The 23,545-nt window shown below is 42.0% G+C and overlaps 1 protein-coding gene across 7 annotated transcripts in view; it reads right to left on the reverse strand.

Moving 5' to 3' along the window:
* Nucleotides 1-478: 478 nt before the first annotated feature.
* The window catches only part of MCOLN2 (mucolipin 2), a 73,882-nt gene continuing 50,815 nt past the window's right edge, over nucleotides 479-23,545 (reverse strand). For 6 of the 7 annotated variants that reach the window (XM_033225451.1, XM_033225450.1, XM_033225453.1 and 3 more), the window contains exons 7-14: nucleotides 21,754-21,853; nucleotides 15,763-15,875; nucleotides 14,460-14,609; nucleotides 12,887-12,988; nucleotides 12,657-12,779; nucleotides 6,269-6,475; nucleotides 4,463-4,584; nucleotides 479-1,629 (exon numbers count right to left, since the gene is read on the reverse strand). In XM_033225451.1, the coding sequence (XP_033081342.1) occupies nucleotides 1,593-1,629; nucleotides 4,463-4,584; nucleotides 6,269-6,475; nucleotides 12,657-12,779; nucleotides 12,887-12,988; nucleotides 14,460-14,609; nucleotides 15,763-15,875; nucleotides 21,754-21,853 (954 nt within the window). In that variant the 3' untranslated portion in view covers nucleotides 479-1,592. The remainder of the gene's footprint in view (nucleotides 1,630-4,462; nucleotides 4,585-6,268; nucleotides 6,476-12,656; nucleotides 12,780-12,886; nucleotides 12,989-14,459; nucleotides 14,610-15,762; nucleotides 15,876-21,753; nucleotides 21,854-23,545) is intronic. The other variant, XM_033225454.1, reaches the window with a different exon arrangement.

Genomic DNA, 23,545 nt, shown 5'->3' on the forward strand with positions numbered 1-23,545 from the left:
GTCATCTACTCTCTTAATAACTTTAATAGTATTAACTGCATGATTTTCCCTGCCTAGATTTGGTGCAGGCATATGAAGATGGAGTCAGAGCAAGGAGGGGGAAGGTGACATGAGAAGGAAAATTGGGTAGGGGATTGTGGGGAGGGCGACTGAGGCCAAGGAGAAAGAGGAAGAGCCCTGGAAGGAGAGTGGGTCCTGCTTAATTCAATTCTCCTCTTCACCAGTAACTTTAAAATAGTTGACCACTGAGATAGCTCAAGTATGAAATAAGTCTATGCCTGAAGTGATCTTCATCTCTCAAGCTATCATCATAAATATTTATTGAATAACTTCTATATCCTAGCCCCTGTGTGTCCTTCACTGCTTTTAAGCAATTGGGAAATCCCTTTTGGAGACCAAGTGCTTAAGAGAGATGTGATCTGAATGTTTCACTAGGTAGTTGTTTAGAGACAATGCATAAAATAGTAAGGGTGCCATATGGAATGATAAAAATAAATTTATTTAGAGAAAATATACCGTATTTCTTTGCTAGACAAAGGTAAATGACCAACACAGCAGAGTTCAATTGTTAAAATGAGTGACCACAGATACAGGTCACTTCCACACATCATGTGTGTACAGCCGACCATTAGCACAAGTGACGAGGCAGACAAATGATTCCATTTCTTATTCATCCCACTGGCTATGCCAACAGTTGCTTCATATCATGCTGAAGAAAAACCCACAGGAAAACAGGCCAAGAAATGTCCACTGCATGAGCATGAGGTCTTTTTGTTGATTTGAGGGTGATCTTTTTTTTTTTTTTTTTTGAGACAGGGTCTCAGTCTGTTACCCAGGCTGGAGTGTAATGGCATGATCACGGCTCATGGCATCCTCCACCTCCAGGGCTCAGGTGATCCTCCCACTTCAGCTTCCCAAGTAGCTGGGACTACAGATGCCTGCCATCATGCCCAGCTAATTTTTGTATTTTTTGTAGAGATGGGTTTTTGCCACGTTGTGCAGGCTCGTCTCAAGTTCCTGAGCTCAAGTGGTCTGCCTGCCTGGGCCTCCCAAAGTGCTGGGATTACAGGTGTGAGTCACTGTGCCAGGCCAAGGGTGATCTTTAAATAGCTTAGTAGTTTGCCAGCTTGGACTCTCTAGATTGGTACTGCAACCAACTTCATTTCTATACAGACCATGAATTAACAAATGTCTTCAAACCAGGAATCACCTTTAAAACAAACCCTTATTTGACAATAAACACACATATTTAAATACATGGCTTTAAAGACTGTTTGCACACTCTGAAATGTGATCTTTTTCCATTCTGAGATCATGTCATAAATTAACAGACTAATAGAGAATTTTATTATCACTGTTCAATTGCACTAATGCCCAGTAGTAGCCTGTGGTCTATTCTTTATCATTCAAGTTTATAAAAAGTAAAGCTGGAATTTCAGTCATGGCCAGCTGGCTAACCATTAGTCCTCTTTCCCACTCCGCAAGTAAATAAGAGAGTCATTTTGGAACTGCTGGTCCAAGTCATTTGGGGTTCCTCTGTCCAGCTGCTGAATAAGGATGCCTGAACTTTAATCATCTTTAGCAGAAGAACTTTAGTTAATAGGTATCAAGTGATCATCACTTCTTTTCCTATAACAGAAAGGGAAAGAAGAAAAGAGAAAAGACAGAATAATTTAAAATCTTTGAGGAGCAGTAGGAATACTCTATATTCTAGGCCCACATAGATTATGGACATGTTGAGTGAAACATATAAGAGGATGAAAAATTAAGACAGGCAAGGTGTTCTGATTATTTACCAACGTTCAGAATAAATAAGTAAACAAATAAAGAAGGGCAACGTCCACTGTTTGCGGTTTGATCAGATGTTTCTGGAAACACTGTGAGGAGTCACCTGTCTCTTAAGAACTTCCATGCCCCCAGGGAGGTGAACATCGCACACTGGGACTTGTTGAGAGGTGGGGGGAAGGGGGAGGGAAAGCATTAGGACAAATACCTAATGTATGCAGAGCTGAAAACCTAGATGATGGGTTGATAGGTGCAGCAAACCACCATGGCACATGTATACCTATGTAACCTGCACATTCAGCACATGTATCCCAGAACTTAAAGTAAAATTTTAAAAAAGAAAAACATATGTCACATTCACATTTATGTTTTACTCAATAAATATATTAGTTTGTTTCTGGAAAAAAAAAAGAACCTCTGTGGCCCTTCGCTAACAAGGCCTTATCAATTACTAGAACAGTCCATTTTCCTCCTTCACTGCAATAGAGGAAGGTAAAGGTTAACTCTGCGTCTCTTCAACCAAGCATCTCTCTCCAAAGAACCACATCACTTTAGAACTGGAAGAGGTTTCAGAGGTCATCTGATCCATCCAAGAGGTTTAGGAGACGTCACAGGACACACTTGGTTAATGGCAGTGTCCAAAATGAAAACCCAGGTGTTCTGATGCTCAGGCTAGGGGCTCTGTCAAAAACTCAAAGGAGAATCAAATGTGTGCTTGTCGTTGGACTGCTTTGTTGAAGAGTGACCACAGCCATGCTCTGCAGGAAGCAGCATTGGGATAGCAGGTATCACCTGTCATGGTATCACCAGACAGAAACCAGTCTTTGCAGAGCTGAATCTTTATGTTCATCTTTCGCCTCCATTCACAGCCTTCCTCAATTTTAGTCCATTCTCCTGTTCCTAGCTTTTATTTTATTTTTTAAGAGTCAGGGTCTCACTACATTGCCCATGCTGGTCTCAAAATCCTGGGTTCAAGCGATCCGTCTGCCCTGGCCTCCCAAAGTGCTGGCATTACAGGCATGAGCCACCATAACCAGCCCCATTCCTAGCTTTTAAACACATCAAGCTATACTTAATTTTAGAGGGAGTCAAAGCCATCACTTGTTCTCAAGGCCTCATTACAATCCATTTCCTTCCATCAGGGCCTAGGCCCTTCATTCACTCTGCAGGGTCCATAAGAGCACCCTGGGATTTAGGCTTTGGTCTGATGATTCCATTGAAATTGCTATAGCTGACTTCACTCGGGATCATCGTTTGGCCAAACATAGTTACAGCTACCTGTCTTTATTTTTTGATATCCTCTTTTTCAAAACTTTCATCATCCTAGTTCTTTAGGTGATCTCCTTGGTAGATTCTCTTGTTCCCTCGAATTCTTTCACTCTTCATGAGGGGCAGACCCTCCGTCTCACCATGCATCTTCTCAACAACCCTCAGCATACCTTAGGGCAAACAGTCTGCTGCTGTTGCTCCTTGCGTCTCACCACTCACACCCAATCTTACCCAAACATCTTGGGGTCCATGCCTTAAATCTTTCACTTGTTCCATAGGGCTGCATGATGAAACATTTAACAACCTCCCAGGACTTTGTGTGGCACAAACCAAGGTCCAAACACCAAAGACCTATCATTTACTTTTTAGAATTCATGACTACATTTTCCAATAAAGTTTTTCCCCCTTATAGTAAAAACGAGATTTTGAGAGACTTTCCTTATACATGGTGCCTCTTAGGAGGCAGCTGCCTATTAAGAAAATTAATTTCCTTTATCCCAACTTTCATAGCGACAATTTAATGCTCTGAGAAAAAAAGGTGTGATTCTGAAAACAACTCTTCTCAGATCTCATTTTCTATTTACCAGACATTCTCTGGATCTGCTCAGTCATATCATTGTAAGTCCCAAGATGCTGTATGAATTGATTAACAGAAAAATGCATCCTGTGGTTTTAAATAGCAATTATGTTCTCCTAGCTTCCTTCAGGAATTTGGGTTAGAGAGTCCTTCCAAAAAGAAAAAACATGTGTAGAGTATACTTTTAGTTACAAACTGGCACCCCTGACTTCAGATGAAAGCAAACACAGGCACATTAAAAAAAATTTGTCTTCACATGACCCCATTCTAGTCCACAAATCACTATGTAATATGCTTTGTCCACTGAAGTCTAGACCATTTCCCTACAAGTCCTGACGAACAGCAGGCAAAGCACAGCGGGGCAAGGAAGAGCTACCGGTGTTTTACTGCTAAGCAAGCACTTGGACGGCCTCCTCGCAAGGAGGTTTCCTGCTCTGATCAAGAAAGGTTGCTTGTACCACATACTGTGAAAAGGGAAAACGACTCTGACATTCCCAGAATTCCACCTCTAAAAATAAGAGCTTTGACCTCTTACTTGGTCCACTTAAGAGTTCAGCCTCTTGACTTTAAGGACATAATTTATGCCTTCTCTTAAGAGTTTCATAGTATTCCTAAGAGATTCCAATCACATCATGTAGCTTTCTACATAACCCTGTTTTAGAAGAAATAATTCATTTCGAAAGCCAATTTCAGTGGGAGGAAAGAAAAGAAAGGTGAATTATTTCCCATGAGAAGCTGATCTCTGAATGTAATGGTAATCTTGGAGGGGCTCTTTCTTAAGGCAACAGAGCAGCCCATCTCAGGAACATGGCAAATAAACATGATACTGACCTCCTCCGACAGCAGATGCAGGACAGGAAGGCTGAGGACTCTTTCTGATACTCTTCTTTGCTACTGCATTCCTTCAGGAATTCCTGCAAATCCGTTTCAGGAAACCCATTCTGTTGGAATTTCTTTAGAAAGTATACAATGTTGTTACCTTATTTATAAAGCATGAGAAATTGCTCTTTTGTCAACAAACCAAGTCCACCTTTGCTAAAATAAAACTCTCCCACATTGCTAGCTCAGATCCAAGAACTGATGTTAACAATGATGAATCAATCTGTCAGTCCCAGAACACCAAGCCAGGGCCACTGTGGGAACAGAGAACAATCCAAAGAAAAACTTCAGAAAGAAAGCAGAGGAGAGCCAGGGAGAGGTTTGTCAAAAAAAAAAAAAAACGGTAATGAAGGAAATAATCCAAAGTCAAATGTTTAGTCTGGGTACGATGGCTCATGCCTGTAATCCCAGCACTTTGGGAGGCCAAGGAGGATCACTTGAGCCCAGGAGTTTGAGACCAGCCTGGGCAAGATGGTGAGACCCCATCTCTACAAAAAATACAAAAATTATCTGGCCATGGTGGTGTGCACCTGTAGTCCCAGCTACTCTGGAGGCTGAGGCAGGAGGATAGACTGAGCCCAGGACTTGGAGGCTATAATGAGGTAGGATCATACCACTGTCCTCCAGCTTGGGCAACAGAGCAAGACCCTCTCTCTTTAAAAAAAAAAAAAAAAAAAGTCTAAATCTTTAATGCTAACAGCAAGACTAGATAAGACCTCCCACTACACACACACATCGGCAATGTAGACTCTGCTTGGGAAATAATCATTATTTCCTCTACTTTTATGGAAGTTGGTCACCTAGTGGAACAGAAGACAGATTTTTTCCAAGCAGACACAAAGACTTCCTCCCTTCATGCTTAATGAGACAACTCACTTTAACATTGAGGCTTGGCCCCCACCATGCAGGGACACTGCCACATCAAAGACATGCACCTCTGTGGCAGGAGTGTGCACCTCTTCCTTCTCCATGCAAGCCCTGATGTGAGAGCCAACTACCATTCCCACCTGAACACTTACTTATCTCCCCACACGCTCAAAAGGTAATGGACTGGCTTTCTTCTGTGTTATTCTGAGAAAGTGATTAAGCAGAAAACAGCCCTGACAAAGGCACTGGCATGGCACCCCTGGTTTTTCAGTCACTGACCCTGAAGCAGGATTTTCTAAGCATGACCATCTGCTGTGAAGAACGTACCAGCACCCAAGGAAGTGAACTTCCTTCAAGTCACAAATCAGTTAAATGGGCCCAGTTTGAAAGGATACAGAATCCATCAGGTAGCTTAAGAAAGTAGGAAGCTAAACAGTCACAAAAGCCTTAGTTTTCATAATTTAAAGGAAGCCTGCACCATGCCAGTAGCTGTATTATCCAGTGTGATTTGTAGCAATATCTGAGAGTTGTCAGGATGCCGGTCACCTCTCATCCCTGAAACTTATGACTCAATCCTAAGTTCCAGGCAGCCACACTGGCAGGTATAATCCGTCAGGGCTAAGACCAGCAGCCCGACTACCTGACTTACCCCATTCAACCCATCCTGACTCCATTTCCCTTTTCTTTCCCACCACCCCTCCAAACCAATCCACCCTGCTGTGGGTAATAGGGACGATGTCCTAAAACTCATCTCCAGTGTCTAAAAAGTTTGTCCATAAAACCTCAAAATCTGAACTGTAATATTTTAAGTTTTTAAAATGTGGTATTTTCCTATAATCTATACAGACTTTGCAGTGATTTTTTTGGCTGCAAATATTGATAATTACTTACCTTAATGGTGTCATAAGAATCTGTAATAAGTGCAATAAAAAGGCTGAGAATCATATATATGAAAAGGCTGATGAAGGAATATAAATACAGACGACTGAACAGCCACACCAAGATGCTCTTCTGCTGGATTTGGGCAAAGGTTGCAAACATGTCATCACCGTTGACCAGAGAAAACAAACACTCAGCAACTGTGTTCAGATTTTCAAACTGTAGGGGGAGATAAAAATTAGTTTCTGAAATAGAGTATTCTAAAAAGCAGAAGGTATCTAGTTAGCTTGTTTTGTTAACATTGTTTTTGTCATTCGTAATAGTGGTAACTTACTTATATTAAGATGCTAGAACACCATGAGAAGTAGGAAAACATTATTCAAAAACCCCCTCTGGGCCAGGTACAGTGGTTCATGCCTATAATCCCAGCACTTTGGGAGGCCAAGGTTGGAGGATCACTTGAGCCCAGGAGTTTGAAACCAGTCTGGGAAAGATTACAAGACCCCATCTCTACAAAAAATACAAAAATTATCTGGGCATGGTGGTGCACCTGTAGTCCCAGCTATTCAGGAGGCTGGGATGGGAGAATCTCTTGAGTCCAGAGGTTCAGGGTGCAGTGAGCCAAGGTTCTGCCACCGCACTACAGCCTGGGGAACAGAGCAAGACCATGTCTCTTTAAAACACACACACACACACACACACACACACACACACCCCTCCATACTCTCAAAGTTAATCTCTTAACAATTCCGACAGTTTTTCCCTATGTAGTTTTTATATATCTAAAACCAGGATCTAACAAGTTTAGATCCTGGTTTTTCTCCTGATTAACATAAGCATCTTCTTATGTTTTCTACACTTAGAGAGCATTTGTAGGTTTTGTTTGTTTGTTTGTTTGTTTGTTTGTGACACAGTCTTACTCTGCCACCCAGGCTGGAAGGCAGTTGCAATCCCAGTTCACTGCAACCTCTGCCTCCAGTGTTCAAGCAATTCTCATGCCTCAGCCTCCCAAATAGATGGGATTACAGGTGTCTGCTACCAAGCCCGGCTAATTTTTGTATTTTTTGTAGAGATGGTATTTCACCATGTTGGCCAGGCTGGTCTCGAACTCCTGGCCTCAGGTGATCCGCCCACACAGCCTCCCAAAGTGCTTGGATTATAGGCATGAGCCACTGTGCTCAGCTGGCATTTGTTATACAACAGACCACTTCTTGAAAATGCCAACAAAACAAAACTTTCTACCACCCTAACCAGAAAAAATGAGCTTTTTTTCTAAATTGCCCTATTTCTGTCAGTGATTCCAATCTCCTACCAAAGAAACATTTACTCTGAAATAATTAAGTCCTTAAAACTCTGTGTTGAACTGATTACTCTTCCCCATTTTCAGTCTTCTAAGGCCTGTCTGTTCCTATCATGTTTGTCCGATTCACCCTTTCTACTCTACTGTGATGTCAACATGAATTTCTGAATTATTACAGAAACTTCCAAGGAAGTCTCTTTTACTCCAATCTCTTCACCCTCCCCAGTCAAAGCTGCAGTAAAACCTGTACTTTAAGAAGAAGGCTTTCAGGTCATTTCTCCCTTGTGAGATTACACAAAGTTTGGATACAAAATAAAAATCTAAACCAAGAAGGTTGTGATAAGTTCCTCCTTCATGCAGTCTCATTACATCTCCTTCTTGACAGTATTAACATGCTGTGCTTATCTTCTCTTCCAACACCAGGCCCATCCCTACATTTTTCCCTCATGGAATTTATTCTCCTCACCTGCTATGTTCTTTCTCTTCTCTGCGTCCAATTAAACCAACATTCAAGGGTTATTTCAGAGTGTACTTCAAGACCGAGTGCCCTGGCAGCTCTAGTCCTTTCTCTGCACTCCGTATCGGTAAGAATCACAGAATGAACTGTGGTCTTCTAATTGTTTTTACACACACACTCCAACTAGATACAAACACCATGCCTTACTTTCCAGCCACATGGCTGGACCAGGTAACGTAAAGTTGGTGGCTAAGGGGGAAGGTCTACAAATGCACCCCAAACAAGGATCCCACCCATGGCTTTGCTGCATCAGCAAAAACTCTGATGAACTAAAGTCCTTCTCCAAAAAGACCTAGAAGAAATATCCAAATGAACAGATCACTTAACAATATGTAGATTATTTAACAGTAAAACAGGCGGTTGCCAGAGTAAATATTTTCCAAACCCAACACTAGCCTTAAAACATTGAAGTTAAAGCTGAAAACATTGACATTAAAGTTGGTTTCTATAGATGTCAGTTACAACTCTGACAGCACCATTAATAATTCATATTTCTCAGTTTGTTTTGGAATCCAGTCAATTCCTTTCTCTAGTTTCAAGAACCTCTGAGTCCAAGCACAACTGTCCATGCTTCAGGTTTCAACTGCAAATAGCTAGTTGGTCAGTACATGTCACATTCGTTTTTTAATTTTCTGTTTACTCACTTATCAGGCTACATAAAATATCTGTCTCAACATTAACATTATTCATAACCATTTTACCTCCCCCTCCTCTTGTGAACATGAGAATTATTTTAACACACCAAAGAGTTAAAACAGAGACCCAGTCAATTTTAGGTGTTTGGTAACACCCTGCCATTTTGTACAAGAAGTGGCTGTGAACCAGTGTCTGTTTCAGTGGCCAAATTCATAGTAGAAGTGAGCTTAAAAATACTCAAGGTCCTAATGTGCTTCCAGTCTAGAAGGACCACATTTGTAGGGCATTCCTTTGGATCTTGAGCAATCATAAGCCCCTGGAAAGCAGGTACTACTCTCTCTCTGCTTCTTGTTCGTTCAACAAACTTTCTGGGCACCTACCATGGTCTATGTGCTATGCTGGACACTGGGAATGTAAAGAGGAACAAACCATAGTTCCTCCCCTCCAAGAACTTGGTCTGTAAGAACCTAGCAATGTTGGGTGCACAGTAGACATTTAATGCATATTAAATGGGTATTTCCATAAAGAGTCCCCATAGGTTCTCTGGCCCCACAGTGAGAATCCAACCATTCATTTCACAAATGATAAGTTTGCAGTTGGGCCAGAAACCTTTCATTTCAATGAAACCACAACCTGCAATGGTTTGTGTCAGAGAACAACATAAATATTTGCTTTAAGAGCTGGTGCCAAGAATCTCATGCAAACTTTAGGCAAAATGTTTTAGCTGAGAGGTACGTGGCTAAAACCAGAGGCCTTGGAAGGAGGAAAATGTAATGCAGAGTCTGCTGAACTTTGACCCATGGCATCAGCCAAGTCCAATAACTTTTCAAGCCTTGGTCTTCTCATTTGTAAAACGGGGACAATGCAAGGTTATGATTTATTCCTCACAGAAAAAAAAAAAAAAGTCCTCTGGAAATGTAAAAGCCACATTAGAGTAATGTTTAATAATTCAAGATGAGGTTTGGAAGAACATCAACAGTCTCTCACCCTCTGTGCCCAGGCATTTTGGAAGGGCACCGCGCCAAAGTCCATTAGTGCTGGGAACACACATCAGCAGGATACTTTTTGCATCTTGACTTCCTTTCCATTGAGCCCCTGAAATCAGATGCCTAACAGGAAGACAGGAAGCTGAAGTGTTATGGGACCCCAGCTATCAGTCAAATGGTTTTCCTGATGTCTCCTTTTCAGTTGTTTTGTTTTAAAGAAAGAATTAGCTTTCACAATCAAGGTTGCTGTGATTCTAAAAATCCTACAAAAATGCCCGCTTCGAATGCTTAGCTTTTCAAGGCTTCGGGTAACCTAAAAGTCCTCTGATTCAGATACTGGCAGAACCTGAACTTGCTGACAGCTTGGATTAATTTGGGGGAAAGGGTGCAAGGGGCAATAAAATATTCTAACTTCAGATTCAAAGAGGCAGCAATATGGAGAAGAAAAGGACAAAATTCCAAAACCAGACTGATGTTCTCTTCCCCAATTGACTTGTACAATTCAGTGAATTAACTCAGCTGTGCATTTCCCCAATATATCAGCCTGGTGAGAGATGCCATAACCTGTGGGCAACCCTACAGACATCCCTTATCCCTCCCCTCCTCCAGGGGTATAAAGGGAAAGCTGATATTAAATGAAAGACATAAGTCTAGAGCTGCAGTGTCCATAATGGTAGTCACCAGGAATGTGTGAATAGCCAGCATCCAACAGGTAGCTAGTCCAAATTGAGATGTGCTGTGTGGATAAAATATCCACCACACCAAAAATACTAGTATGAAGGAATGTAAAATATTTCAATATTTTATACTGAATACATGTTGAAGTAATATTGTGGGTATATTAGGCTTAAAATACATAATTAAAATTAATTTCATCTGGTTTGTATTTCTTACTGTGGCTACTAGAAAATTTTACAGTATAGGCAAGGCTCTCAATTGTAGCCCAACTTGTATTTTTCTTGGACAGTGCTGGCTCAGAGCATCCCAGTTTCACCTGGATCCTCTGAAAGGACAAATTGAACATATGGAAATGTAGTCAGGCTCACAAAACAAATAACCTCATTTTCCATGAGGTGACCTTGACACCATTGAGAGAATGAGACCAATTACATGGCAGTCCTCTCACGGTTGATCTCCAAGTACAAGACTGTTTCTTGTCAGACTATATGCTCTCTTGCAATGATCTGTTTTAGATAACACTAAGAAAAGCCCTACAGGGTATGGGTCAAAGCACAGGTACTGGAGTCAGGCTGACCTGGGTTTGAATCCTATCTCTGCCACTTTCTAGCTGGGTAATCTCAGGAATATTATTTAATATATGAAGGTGCCTATTCTCTGTAAAAGGACAATCGGATTTCTTCACAGAGAAGGGGAGGGAAGGGTTAACACAGCAAGGGAGAAAAGAATCTTGGGCACGATGCCTAACAGCAGTTGAGAATGGTAGCCATCTAGTAAAATTCAAGCAACCTTATCTGAGCACCTTCCAGAATAATGATGAGGTAGGGGAGACGGGGGTGGGGTGCAAAAGAGATGGGACCACTTGTCCAGTGACTTTGGGGTCAGTGAATTAAAGCTGAATCCTCAGGCACAGTATTTATTCCACACAGTGCAACACTGCCCTCTAGTGACAGAGATGTGGAAAAGCTTTCAGAGCATAAAGCAAGGAAGAAAAATACATTTTTCCAGGCTCTAAGACAGTAAGTTCTCCAAATCAGAGAGATCATACCAAAGAATAATTTTTTCTCATGAGTCACCTTTAAAGCAGTGACAGAGAATTTGAAGAGCAATATTATCAAGATTTACTACCAACCCAGAGGTTGTCACTTTGTTAATTATATATTATCTCAAATAGGAAAAACAGTAATTCTCTCTAGACATATTAAATGTGACACCTAAAAAGGAGAAAGTCTGAGTGTGCTAGGTTACTCGGTGTTATTCTGGTAGGACAGCACAGAGGTTTAAGATTCATGTGTAACAGTTTGTAAACCAGATTTGATCACGTTTTCTGGTTAATGCAACTAACAAGGTCAAAACTTAAGGCTGAACTGGTATACAAACTTGGAAGGAATATTTACCATTTTTAACCTCTTTTCTCCTTGCGGAGCACCTAAGTGAGGCTAACAGTACCTGGGTTGTTGTGGGGAGTAAATAAGAAAGAGCACCGAAATGCCCAGCAGAGTGTCTAACACACAAGCAGTAAGTGTTGGCTGCTGCTATTTTTGTTGTTTCTGTTGTTCCAACTGCCACAGGCCCAATGGAGGAAAATCCATAAGATAAAATAACTCCTTTTACTTTTTTGGGTTAAAAACAAGGCTTACCTAGTTTCATTTCCTGATGCATCTACCAATCAAATGCATGATTTTATAACAAAAACATCTTAGCACAACTTTGATGTCCCTGAGATTATAATGCTCACTGAAGTTTGGTAATAGTTTAGAATTCAGATACTGATCTTTAATAAGGCACAAAGATGATGCTATAATCAAAACCATCTGCAGAGACAAGACGTGTCACCATTTCTATCATAAACCTATTATGGTCGTTTTAGGCAGTCTCTGCCCATCTTCATTCTTCTCAATTAACTTGGACGAAAAACATAATACTTTAAATTGGAAATTTTTTATAATAATTTTCCTCACTTAATTTTCATTTTTAATATAGTGATCGCATGTCCAAACATTTCCCATTTGATGAGCACTGGGTAACCATGTGACCCCTTAAGCCAGTCCCAGACAACTATAATACATGCTTTCTAGTCTTGTACAGTTCTTGTTTCAACATCCTGTAGTCACTTCTATATCCTGAAAAGGAAAAAAAGAAAAAGAAAACGGATACAAAGATACATGCTTACTGATGTCAAGGGTACGTGCTAGAGAAGACCAGGAAGCAAGTAAATGCTAGAAGCCCATGTTCAAGGGCCCACGTGCCCCATGTGCAGAAGGAGGAATGTGTGCTACACACCTTGTCATGGTATGGTCCTAAGACAATCCAGCCACAGAATGTGTAACCCAGATAAATCATACCAGCACAAGCACAAAACCGAAGAACTTTTGGCAGTGAGGCCTGCATTGTTAAAATCAGCACCTGAAAAAAAGAATGAACAGAATGGGTGAAATGAAAACGCAGCTATTAGAACCCAAAGAATAAATGAGTCTCAACTGCAGTGGCACTAGCCAGTGCCACATCCTTACATTATACGCCTGGAAATAACCCAGGTATCTGATGACTCCAACCCAAACCAAGAGCGTAGAGGTCCCAAGCAAAATGCTGCACAGATCATAGTTTGTGAGATTCTAAGGAATGAAAAAAGAGAGAGAGAGAGAGAAATGAGTAAAATATTTGACTCCACTTAGCTTATTAACCTTACATTAAACCAATTAATAAAAAAGGAACTATCTGCTTTCCTATAGGTGATAGTAAGAGGTTTTTTTAAAGAAAAAAAAGAAAAACAGATATAATTCCAAATGTGTTTTTCGTTTTCTTTTAGTATTTCAATTGGTTGAACTAATTTTTTTTCCAAATACTCTCAAATAGAAATTACATTTAGGGTGAACTAAATTTTTTTCCAAATAATATTCTCAAATAGAAATTGCATTTATCACTGACCTAGGCATTCGAGGATATAAATTAATGGTGTTTGTTAAGGACCAAACAATACAATTCAGCCGCTTTTGAAAGAAAACTCCCACATGATTTGCTAACACAGCTTCAGCTCTCAGGAAATTCTAGGGCTAGTTGAAAAGATAAACACACAAATATGATTCTCATACAATATGCTAAATGCAGTGAAAGACACAACGCCTAGCTCATCACAGAGGGATACTACAGACACGACCCCAGAGCAAAGACGGGCCTGCAGGACAGGCTGGGAGGAAGCGCCACAGATAAGTGGACAAAGGCTGAACAAAGGTACAAAGCTGACAAGACATCCTAGAGGGGCAGGGTCAGAGCAGGGGCAGGAGCAAGAGGCAGAGCTGGATGGTGATGACCCCAGAGACCATGCTGCCAAGGGAAGCTGCTTCAGCCCAAAGTAGGCCCCAAGAGGTAGAAAGGATGGTAACAGCCAGATAGACACTTTCAGAAAAGCCCCTCTGACAGCTGTGTGAATGGATCTCAGAGGTATGAAGCAGAAGATGGGAAAGCTGGTGAGGAGACTGCTGTCACAGTTGGCCAGAGAAGAAAAAGCCTGAAGAAAGCCAGAGGGAGCCAGGATGGGGGAGGAGTAGGCGTGCCAGGGTTAGGAGGTATGGCTGGCAGGACCTCTGACCAACAGCAGAGAGTGGATGGGAGAACAGTGTGGTGAAGGAGGAGTTGAGGCTTAGGTAGGAGATCAAATCAACTAAGTTATACAAAGGGTCAGGCTTTAGCAGGCAGTCTGACATTCCTGCCCTCACCCCATCCGTCAGAGCACCCAATGGTCACAGATCCTCCCTACAAGCTCTTGACATGCAGGTTCAGGGAAGGGACTGGTTTATGTATAAGCTGCTCCTTTTACGACTTAAAAAGAAAAATGAGGCCCAAATAATCAATCTTCTCAAGCTTTGTCACTATTCTGGAGCTGTTGCCAAGTTTCGTTCCATGGAACATTGGCTTCCTTACTTTCCCTTCACGAGGAACCAAGTCAGGGGAGGCCTCACTTGTGCCGGTGTGAGAAAAGGGAAGACACGAGAATCAAAGTTGTCTCCAAAGGATCATATGTCTTAAGATGCCTGTAGCCGTCCAGGAGAAGATGAAGAACAGAGACTTTAAATGGGCTTCCCTCACCTTTGCTTTGATTTCCATTTTTAATATGGAGCCAATGATTGTCATTAGGTCGCTGATAATCACCAGGACATACCAGCCGTTGATGAACTTCCACTGGTCGGTGTCACACACAGGCCGCTTGTACTTCTCCAGGAAGAAATTTAGAAATCTCTAAGGCAAACATTTAAAGAAGTGTTTCTTACAAACCATACTGCCCTCTGGAAGGAGAAGGCCTGTAAAAGGACATGGCATTGCCTTTCCAACTTGCCATATCCACCTCGAAAGTGGAGGTTATAGCACACACTTTCCCCCATAGTCTGAGTAAGCATTCAATTGTCTGTGAAGTTACCTCAAATATGAAATACGTCCATGGTAACTCCAGCAGGCTCTTGTCATAGCTAACATACAGTACGTTCCAAATACTTTTCATATTACCAACACATCCATTCCGATGACAACCCAATGAAGCAGGTACTAGCAGGTCTATTACCCAGAGAAGGGAACTGAGGCACCGAGAGGCTAGGCCAGGATCCATGTCCAGGGAGGCCAGCTCCAGAGTGCATGCTCGAATATGAGCCCCCTCACCTTGGCAGGGATAGGACCTTAACTTTGCATTCAGAATATCAAGGAGATCGGGGAGCATGTAAGAGAGGTGGATATTTACAAAGGACATTGACAAAGGTCAGGATTAGGCAAAATCAAATGCAGACTACGTCCCTGCTCCACAAATGGTACTCTGTGGACTTCCGATTTCCTCGACCCCAGTGTGCATTTGTACACATGCCACAGCCAGGATGAGATATGTGGGGAGCAGAAGTATATATTCATAAGAGCCCTGAGGGTAAAAAGGCAAAATGAAACTCAAGGGAGAATTTTAAAACTATTTGAAAAACAGAATAAAGTATTTTATGCTTCATTATAATCCATTTACCATGCCTCCCTGTCAAAATGAACTCTGATTTGAAGACAAAAGATGAAACCCACACATGCTATTACTCTGTTCTTCAGATCACTCCTGAATTGAAGGGGGCCTCGTTATTCTGGAAACATTCAAAAGCCTGAGAGTTCACCACTGTGCGTCTGTACATATCAACTCAGTTTTAAGCAGGATAATTATCTGATCCCACCTGACATAGTCAGAGCCTTTACTCACTTCCTACACGTCAGGCTGATGAATGCCTCACAGGGGGCAACTACTCAGAGGAATCTAATTTAGTCAAAGGTCTCCAGAAAAGGCAGGTGGCACAACATCGGTGGTCCACTGCTTGAGCAAACTGAGGGTGCAGGCCAAGAGGGCAGGAAGAGAATGTGAACACGCTCTTACCTTCTGTAACCTTAGAGCAAGAACAATGGATCTTGTACACAGAATAAGAGATGCCAAGCAAATCACAATGACAAACGCATCAAACACCAGGACATACTGAGCGTTTTTCTGAGCTGAGGAATAAAAACAGAATTCAAATGTTTCTGTTTTACCACCTTACCAGAGAATAATTTCCAAACAAAATGGCAGTGTGAAAAGAAGTTCAAACAATAAATGTTTTGTCTATTGTTAAAACAAAATGGTAAATATCAGAAACAAATCACACTGCATTCATTCAGAACTACATATATAAGGCAAAACATTCCGATATAAAGCTATACATTTAAAAACATGTGAGCTGGGCCAGGCGCGGTGGCTCACGCCTGTAATCCCAGCACTTTGGGAGGCCAAGGTGGGTGGATCATGAGGTCAGGAGATCAAGACCATCCTGGCTAACACAGTGAAACCCCGTCTCTACTAAAAATACAAAAAAAATTAGCCGGGCATAGTGGTGAGTGCATGTAGTTCCAGCTACTCAGGAGGCTAAGGCAGGAGAATGGCGTGAATCTGGGAGTCAGAGTTTGCAGTGAGCTGAGATCGCACCACTGCACTCCAGCCTGCATGACAGAGCGAGACTCCATCTCAAAAAAAAAAGTGAGCTGCTAATAAATGCACTCAAATTTATATATAAATATTTACTGTAGAATAGAATTCAACGGAAAGTGATCCATTTGGGCTCCATTCAAAAAAAGGCAAAACTGCTGACATACTCTAAGTTCTTTCACATAAAAGCAGAGACATCAAGTTCATCATTAATAAGAGATCAAACAAATTAAAACACCACCGCCGAGAATACCCACTTCTGCTTCTCAGCCTCACTGTGCACTTTCCCAGGACATAGTGCCAATCTTATAAGCCTTCTCCATATGGAGAGAAAACTGCTTCTTGGAACAGAAGCAAGGAGGGGAGTGGTAATCAGATTTTTGGTTTGGAGCACACAGCAGCAAGAAGAATGTGTGGGAAGGAGATGAATCTAACCTTAGTTTCTCTCAGACTTCACAGTAGTGTCTCCGATCCCAGTCCGGCTCTCTCCTGCCTGCCCCCGCCTTCTCCACCCTGCAGTCACACTGGTCTTCCTTCTTTCCTGCTCTCACCTCAGGGACTTTGCACATGCTGATCCATCTGCCTGGAACAGCACTTCTCCCACACACACAGCTCAGCTTATTTATTTTCAGCCTCAAGTTCCAAATGAAAAATCTCCCATCTCAGAAAATAAGTCCTTAAATTCTCATCTCTATTAGCCCCCTCCTATATAATTTCATGGTTTTTGGTTACTACACACACCCAGAGCTCCTTTACTTTCCTCTGCACAACAAACACTGACCTTTCATTACATCTGCAAAGGCAGCACAGCACAGAGCACAGAGACAGTGTAGAATGGGAAAGAACATTATGAAAATTGGGAAAGAAAATGTGAAAATTATGCAAGTTCATATACAAAGAGCCCATGAAACAGCCAAGGAAAATAACAATAGCAAACACTTACAGCGGTTACTTATTTTATGATTCAGTGTCCATCTTCCTCATCAAGTGACAGGCTCTGTAAAGCAGGGCCCATAGGTAGTTGCTATGGTTTGAATTATCTGTCTCCTCCAAAACTCATGTTGAAATTTAATCTCCAATGTGACAGGATTGAGAGGGCGGGCCTTTAAGAGGTGATTGGGTCATGAGGTCTCTGCCCTCATAAATGGATTAATCCACTCATAGATTAATGGGTTATCAAGGGAATGGCTCTGGTGGCTTTATAAGAAGAGGAAGAGAGACTTGAGCTAGTATGCTCCCCCTCCTCACCATGTGATGCCCTGTTCTGCCTTGGGACTCCACTGAGACTCCCAACCAGCAAGAAGGTCCTCACCAGAAGTGGTCCTCCGACTTTGGACTTCTCAGTTTCCAGAACTGAAAGAATGCATTTCTTTTCTCTATAAATTAGCCAGTTTTAGGCATTCTGTTATAAGTAACAGAAAACAGACTAAGACAGTAGTGTTGAATACAGCACCTGTGGCTAGTATAATGCTTCAGTATGCTTACAAATAAATGAAGAGAACTGAGCAGAACATAAGACCACTGAATAATCTAAGTTAGAACTTATGATGGTCTGAGCTAAGTTGGGGCAGAGCGAAAGAGGGCACAGAATCGTAAGAGATGGAGAGAGTCATGGCCTGGTCTCTAACTGAACTTGGGGAATAAGGAAGAAGGATAACCAAGAATGATTCCTGGTTCCCTGTCTTGGGTAAACCGAGTTTACTCTGGATGTTCATGACAAGAGAGGACTATTCAGTGGCAGTTAAAGCCATGGGAGTGATGGCCCCTCAGAGAGACCACTGGGAAGGACAGTGGTCAGGGATGGGGAGCGACGTTTGAGAATTAGAAAAGGAGATGAGCTCAGGAATGGGATGAAGCAGAAAGGCCAGAGGAGAAGCAAATAAAACCAGGGACAGGTGACCTTCAGAGGAGAGACTGCGGTCAGAGTCCTCCACAGAAACCTCTGCAGAGACAGCGTTGAAGAGAAATGCCAGACTGTCTATGGACTTAATAATGCAAAGATGTGAGTGATACTGGCTTGAGTGTCTGAGGGCAAAGCAGCTCCTACAGTGGGTGGCGAGCAGACAGCCAGCTGGTAAATGCAACTCTCTGAGCAAATGATTTCATCTTACTAAGCTTCAGATGTGCCACCTTCAAAATGGGGAGGGCAAGTGTACCCGTTCCTGAGTCTGTCATGAGAACCAGGTAGAACTGTCTATGTGAAGTGCTTGTTAGAATAGTGCCTAGTGCCTAGCACTTACATTTACCTTTAGCCATTTACACTCAAGAAAGTTATCTTGAGGTATCATCTAATGGGTAGGTAAGAAAACAACTTAGCTCTAGCATAATGCAAGATTTTTTTTTCCCCTTGGATCCATGGAATGGAGCAGAGGAAACATAGGAAGCTCTTGGGAAGATAAAACTGAAAATCTTATGAAATGCAAGGACAGCATCTAGTACTTTCCTTTCTGACATATAACTAGAACACAAATCTCCAAGACAGCGTGTATTGGACTTTGTTTACAGATGGGAAAACAAGCAGGCTTAGAAACAGAAACCAGTCCTCCTAACAGAATCCAGTATAGGATTCTGTTTTTCTTTGAATTACTGAGAAGACTAGTTTGGTATGCTAAAAATATGTATTTTATGAACATCTTGGCCGGGCGTGGTGGCTCACGCCTGTAATCCCAGTGCTTTGGGAGGCCGAGGTGGGCAGGTCACGAGGTCAGGAGTTCGAGACCAGCCTGGCCAATATGATGAAACTCCATCTCTACTAAAAATACAAAAAATAGTCGGGTGTGGTGGTGTGTGCTTGTAGTCCCAGCTACTTGGGAGGCTGAGGCAGAAGAATCGCTTGAACCCAGGAGGTGGAGGTTGCAGTGAGACGAGATTGTGCCACTGCACTCCAGCCTGGGTGACAGAGCAAGACGCCGTCTCAAAAAAAAACACAATCTGTATCACCCATCATTGGGGAATCCCGCCAAAGAGGAATCCCGCTAATTCCTCCCCAAGCCCCTCATCTCCAAATTCCTGTGTTTATGAAACCAAGTTAAATGAAGACATGGCACATTTAGAGAGGGGACTTGGGAGTCACAAAAGGCAGCACGAGGTTTGTATGTGAAAGTGGACATTCACCTGCATTTGCTTCAATAAAGGTAATGACAAAGGAGAGAGGAGCCTGGGGGTAAGCGTGTGGGTGTGAATGAGCCTCTGAACTTTTAGAAATAGTGTAAGTGTCCCACCAGATATCGCCCTTGTCCTTGTCCACTTCCCCCAGAGCCAAGGCAATCTCAATCCACCAGACAGCTTCATATGGGGAAAAAGTCCATTTCCTAAGGACATAATTTTTTTCCAAACATAATTTTTTTAAGGCTCTCACATCACATCATCTTATTTTAAATTCACATTCTCCTAGTGATAGAACCTGGTTTCTTAAGACACAGCTCTAGAAGAATATGTAAATCTTAAAGAGCTTTTACCCAGTGGTCTAGGAGGCTTGTGTTTCTCTTCATTGGCCACAGGAGGGGGCTAGAGATACTCTCTTCTGAGTACAATCTAGGAAAACCCCTAATGTTGCAAGGAGGGCTGTAGACAGAAGTGAAAAACTCACTGTTCTGGAAATGCATTTGACTGCCTAGTTTGGAAATTTCCATCATTTTGATCTTTATAATGATGTTCCAAATCACATATTTGACAAAGGTTAGTTTCTTTTCACAGAACACTGCAGCCTATACTTGGACATAATTAGAAAATACGCCCTTGATCTCTGTGTGTCTGTAAGAGAGTGGTGTATGCTGGGGAATAGTAACCACTTTTTAACAGAAACCAAAACTATAATCGGAGGCTTAAGTCAGTCGGTGAAATTATTGAAACCAAAAGTTCAAATCATCAGGACATATCATACATCTGAAAAGCAGCAGGCCACAAATCAAATATAATTTAAAACAACTCTAAAACAAGAGCCACAGGTATTTTACATTTTCTTTCATTCTGATAACCTGGTCAAAAGGAAAGTCATTTAAACAAAATCTGCAAAATAAAAAGTACTGAGCATCCATCATTAACATCATCCCAATTCTTTACTGAGCAAACAGAACAGGTTCCACAGGTAGCCCATTATATTTTATTTTATTTTATTTTTTAAAATTTATTTTACTTATTTTTGAGACAAAGTCTCACTCTGTTGCCCAGGCTGGAGTGCAGTGGTGTGACCTCGGCTCACTGCAGCCTCTGCCTCTCAGGTTCAAGCAATTCTCCTGCCTTAGCCTCCCAAGTAGCTGGGATTACAGGTGCGTGTGCCACTATGCCTGGCTAATTTCTGTTTTTTTAGTAGAGACAGGGTTTTGTCATGTTGACTAGGCTGATCTCGAACTCCTGACATCAAGTGATCCATCCGCCTAGGCCTCCCAAAGTGCTGGGATTACAGGTGTGAGCCCCCATGCTCAGCAGTAGCCATTTTAAACATGTGGATTAAGTGATGTTTTCTGAGCGATGGCTGAGTAAATGACTCAGCATTTGCAGCAGCTGCTTTCTGGGCTCTGGAGGCCCTGATCCTTCCCCACTGTCCAAGGCTCAGATCAAAGCATATCTTCTCCAAGAATCATTTCTTTTCCCACTCTGCCCCACTCAAACTTAACCTTTGTTTTTTTTCTCCTCATGCTTTTTGTGTTTATACCCTTATTTCTCTCCATAACACATCACAGATTTTATAAGCATGTCAGTCTCCCTCACTAAGGCATTTTCTTCCTTTTCCCATAATGCCTAGCAATTAATATGTGCCAACTCTTGTGTTTAGTACTTTGCTTTATATACTAATTCATTTAATATTCAATATCCTGGAAGGTAAGTTTAGGCTGAGTATGCCCTATTCAGAATGATTTGGGACCAAAAGTATTTCAGATGTCTTTTGATTTTGGAATACTTGCCTTATACTTACAGGTTGAGCATCTCAAATCCAAAAATTCAGAATCCAAAATGCTCCAATAAGCATTTCCTTTGAGCTTTGGTCATGTCAGTGCTCAAATGTCTCAAATTTCAGAGGATTGTGATTTCAGATTTTTCCGATTTGGGATGCTCAACCTATACTATTACTCTCATTTTACATAGAAAGATACTGAGAGAGACAGGTTAAGTAATTTGTCCAAGATCACAGGCACAGTAAACAGAACTGGAACTGAAACCCAGGCAATCTGGCTCCAGAGCTAAGCTCCTAACCACTGAGTCATGCTACTTCTTCTAAGAGGTGTATAGTAAACATTTGCTGAATTAAACAAAAATACAAGGCTTTGGGATATTCTTTACAGAATATAATGCTCAAGACGTGGTTTTCTTCCTATTACCACGCAAACAAACCATTTAAATACCCAAGCCCCAAAATAAAGTGTTAAAAATCATCTATAATCCCCATGGGCAAGTATATAGCATACTTACTAGATCCAAATATGTTCAAGTCTTTACATTCTTCAATTTTGGCATCACTGTCAAAATAGATTTTGATTTTGCCACTGTGAGCTTTATTGTCAAAGATAATCTGGAGACACAAATGTATAGAGAGATTACAACATAGAAGAAAGTATAACATGTTAATCAACTCTGCCTAAAAAAAAAAAAATCACTGGCATCCAAACACTGTGCTGATCCAAAGAGAATTACACAGGCCAGCAAAATGGCTGACTAGAATTACTTGACATTCATTTCCTGCACACCCGCCCCCATCACACACACACACACACACACACACACACACAGGGATCAAAATAATGAATAAACAACTATATTTTGACTGAAATCACTGAAGAAGTACACTGGAGAGCACCAGGGTAGCAGCAAAATCCTGTGGAGCATGAAAGCCCAGGACAGCAACATAGGAAGGGGAGCAAGGCACCCTGCCTCTGCCATACTGTCTCCCCAGCCAGGATTAGCTTAGAGCCAGCGGGATCTCTTTGGATAGGAAAACGTTAGGCTAGAGACTCCAGTGGTCCTCATTACGGCCACAGAATGCCAGCAGTCATTGCTACAGGAGAGCCCTCCAGTCCTCACAGGCTTTGAATCCAGTTTGGAGAGGTGCTGGGAGTTCATGCAGCCATGTTGCCCCAGAGTGGAAGCACACATCATGCGCACTCTTCACTTCTGTGACCTAAGCTGCTACGGCATGACACCATTGAGAGACCAGATCGTGAACAGAGTGTGTTCTGCCCTGGGGGCCAGTACTCATTGTCTCTCTCCATTCCTGAAGTCCTGCCATTATTCCACCATGTTTACACAGGTGCCTGCAACACCATGACCCTGGCTGCCCAGAGCCTAGACCTGAAGGAACATCTGAGACCCTGACATCTGAATCCATGCAGCACCTGTTCCTGCCCCTGACCCTGGGAACAGGCAGAACTGCGCAGCAGGAAGCTACCAAACAGCTGGCTGGTGTGCTGTGCTTGTGCACACTTGGGCCACACAGTTGGCTATCTCTCCACACCCAAACAGGCCTGACAGCCAGTTCAGCAGTGACCTCACATCTCTAAAGAGCCTGCCTCACAGCCTACTGGCCCACCACAACCATGCACACCTGACCTGACAGCCAGCTGGGCAGCAATTGTCCCTACCCAGTTGAAGAGCCTGCCACACAGCCTGCTGCTTATTATGTATGCACATGTCCAGCCCAACAACCAATCTGGCATCCCTGCCTCCAGCAAAACCGTGCCATTGCTGTTAAAAACTCCCTCAGCCTAGACCACTGAGCCAATCACAGACATCACTGACAAGGAGCACAACTGAACAAACTGCATGGACACCACACTACTGAGTCTGCCCAGAACCAAAGCCAATGCACTATAGTCAACCAACACTCTAGGGCCCATCTACAGGAAAAAGTCTATCCCTATGAAAGCTATTCCATAAAATTGGAAAAAGCAACTATTTCACTAGATGCATAGATAACAATGTAGGGACACAAGAAACATGAAAAGGCAAGAAAACAGGACACCCAAAGGAATATAATAATTCTCAAGTAGCAGGACCCAAAGAAAATGCCTGAAAAATTCAAAATAATGATCTTAAGAAAGCTAAGTGAGATATAAGAGAATACAAGCAATTCAATGAAACCAGGAAAATAATTTATGATTTGATTGAGAAATTCAACAGAGAGACATAGCATAAAGAAGAACCAAACAAAAATCTTGGAGCTGAATAACTTAATGAGTGAAATAAAAAAACTACAATTGACAACTTC

Source organism: Trachypithecus francoisi, unplaced genomic scaffold (genome assembly GCF_009764315.1).
Source record: "Trachypithecus francoisi isolate TF-2019V2 unplaced genomic scaffold, Tfra_2.0 Lachesis_group12, whole genome shotgun sequence".
Taxonomy (NCBI): domain Eukaryota; kingdom Metazoa; phylum Chordata; class Mammalia; order Primates; family Cercopithecidae; genus Trachypithecus; species Trachypithecus francoisi.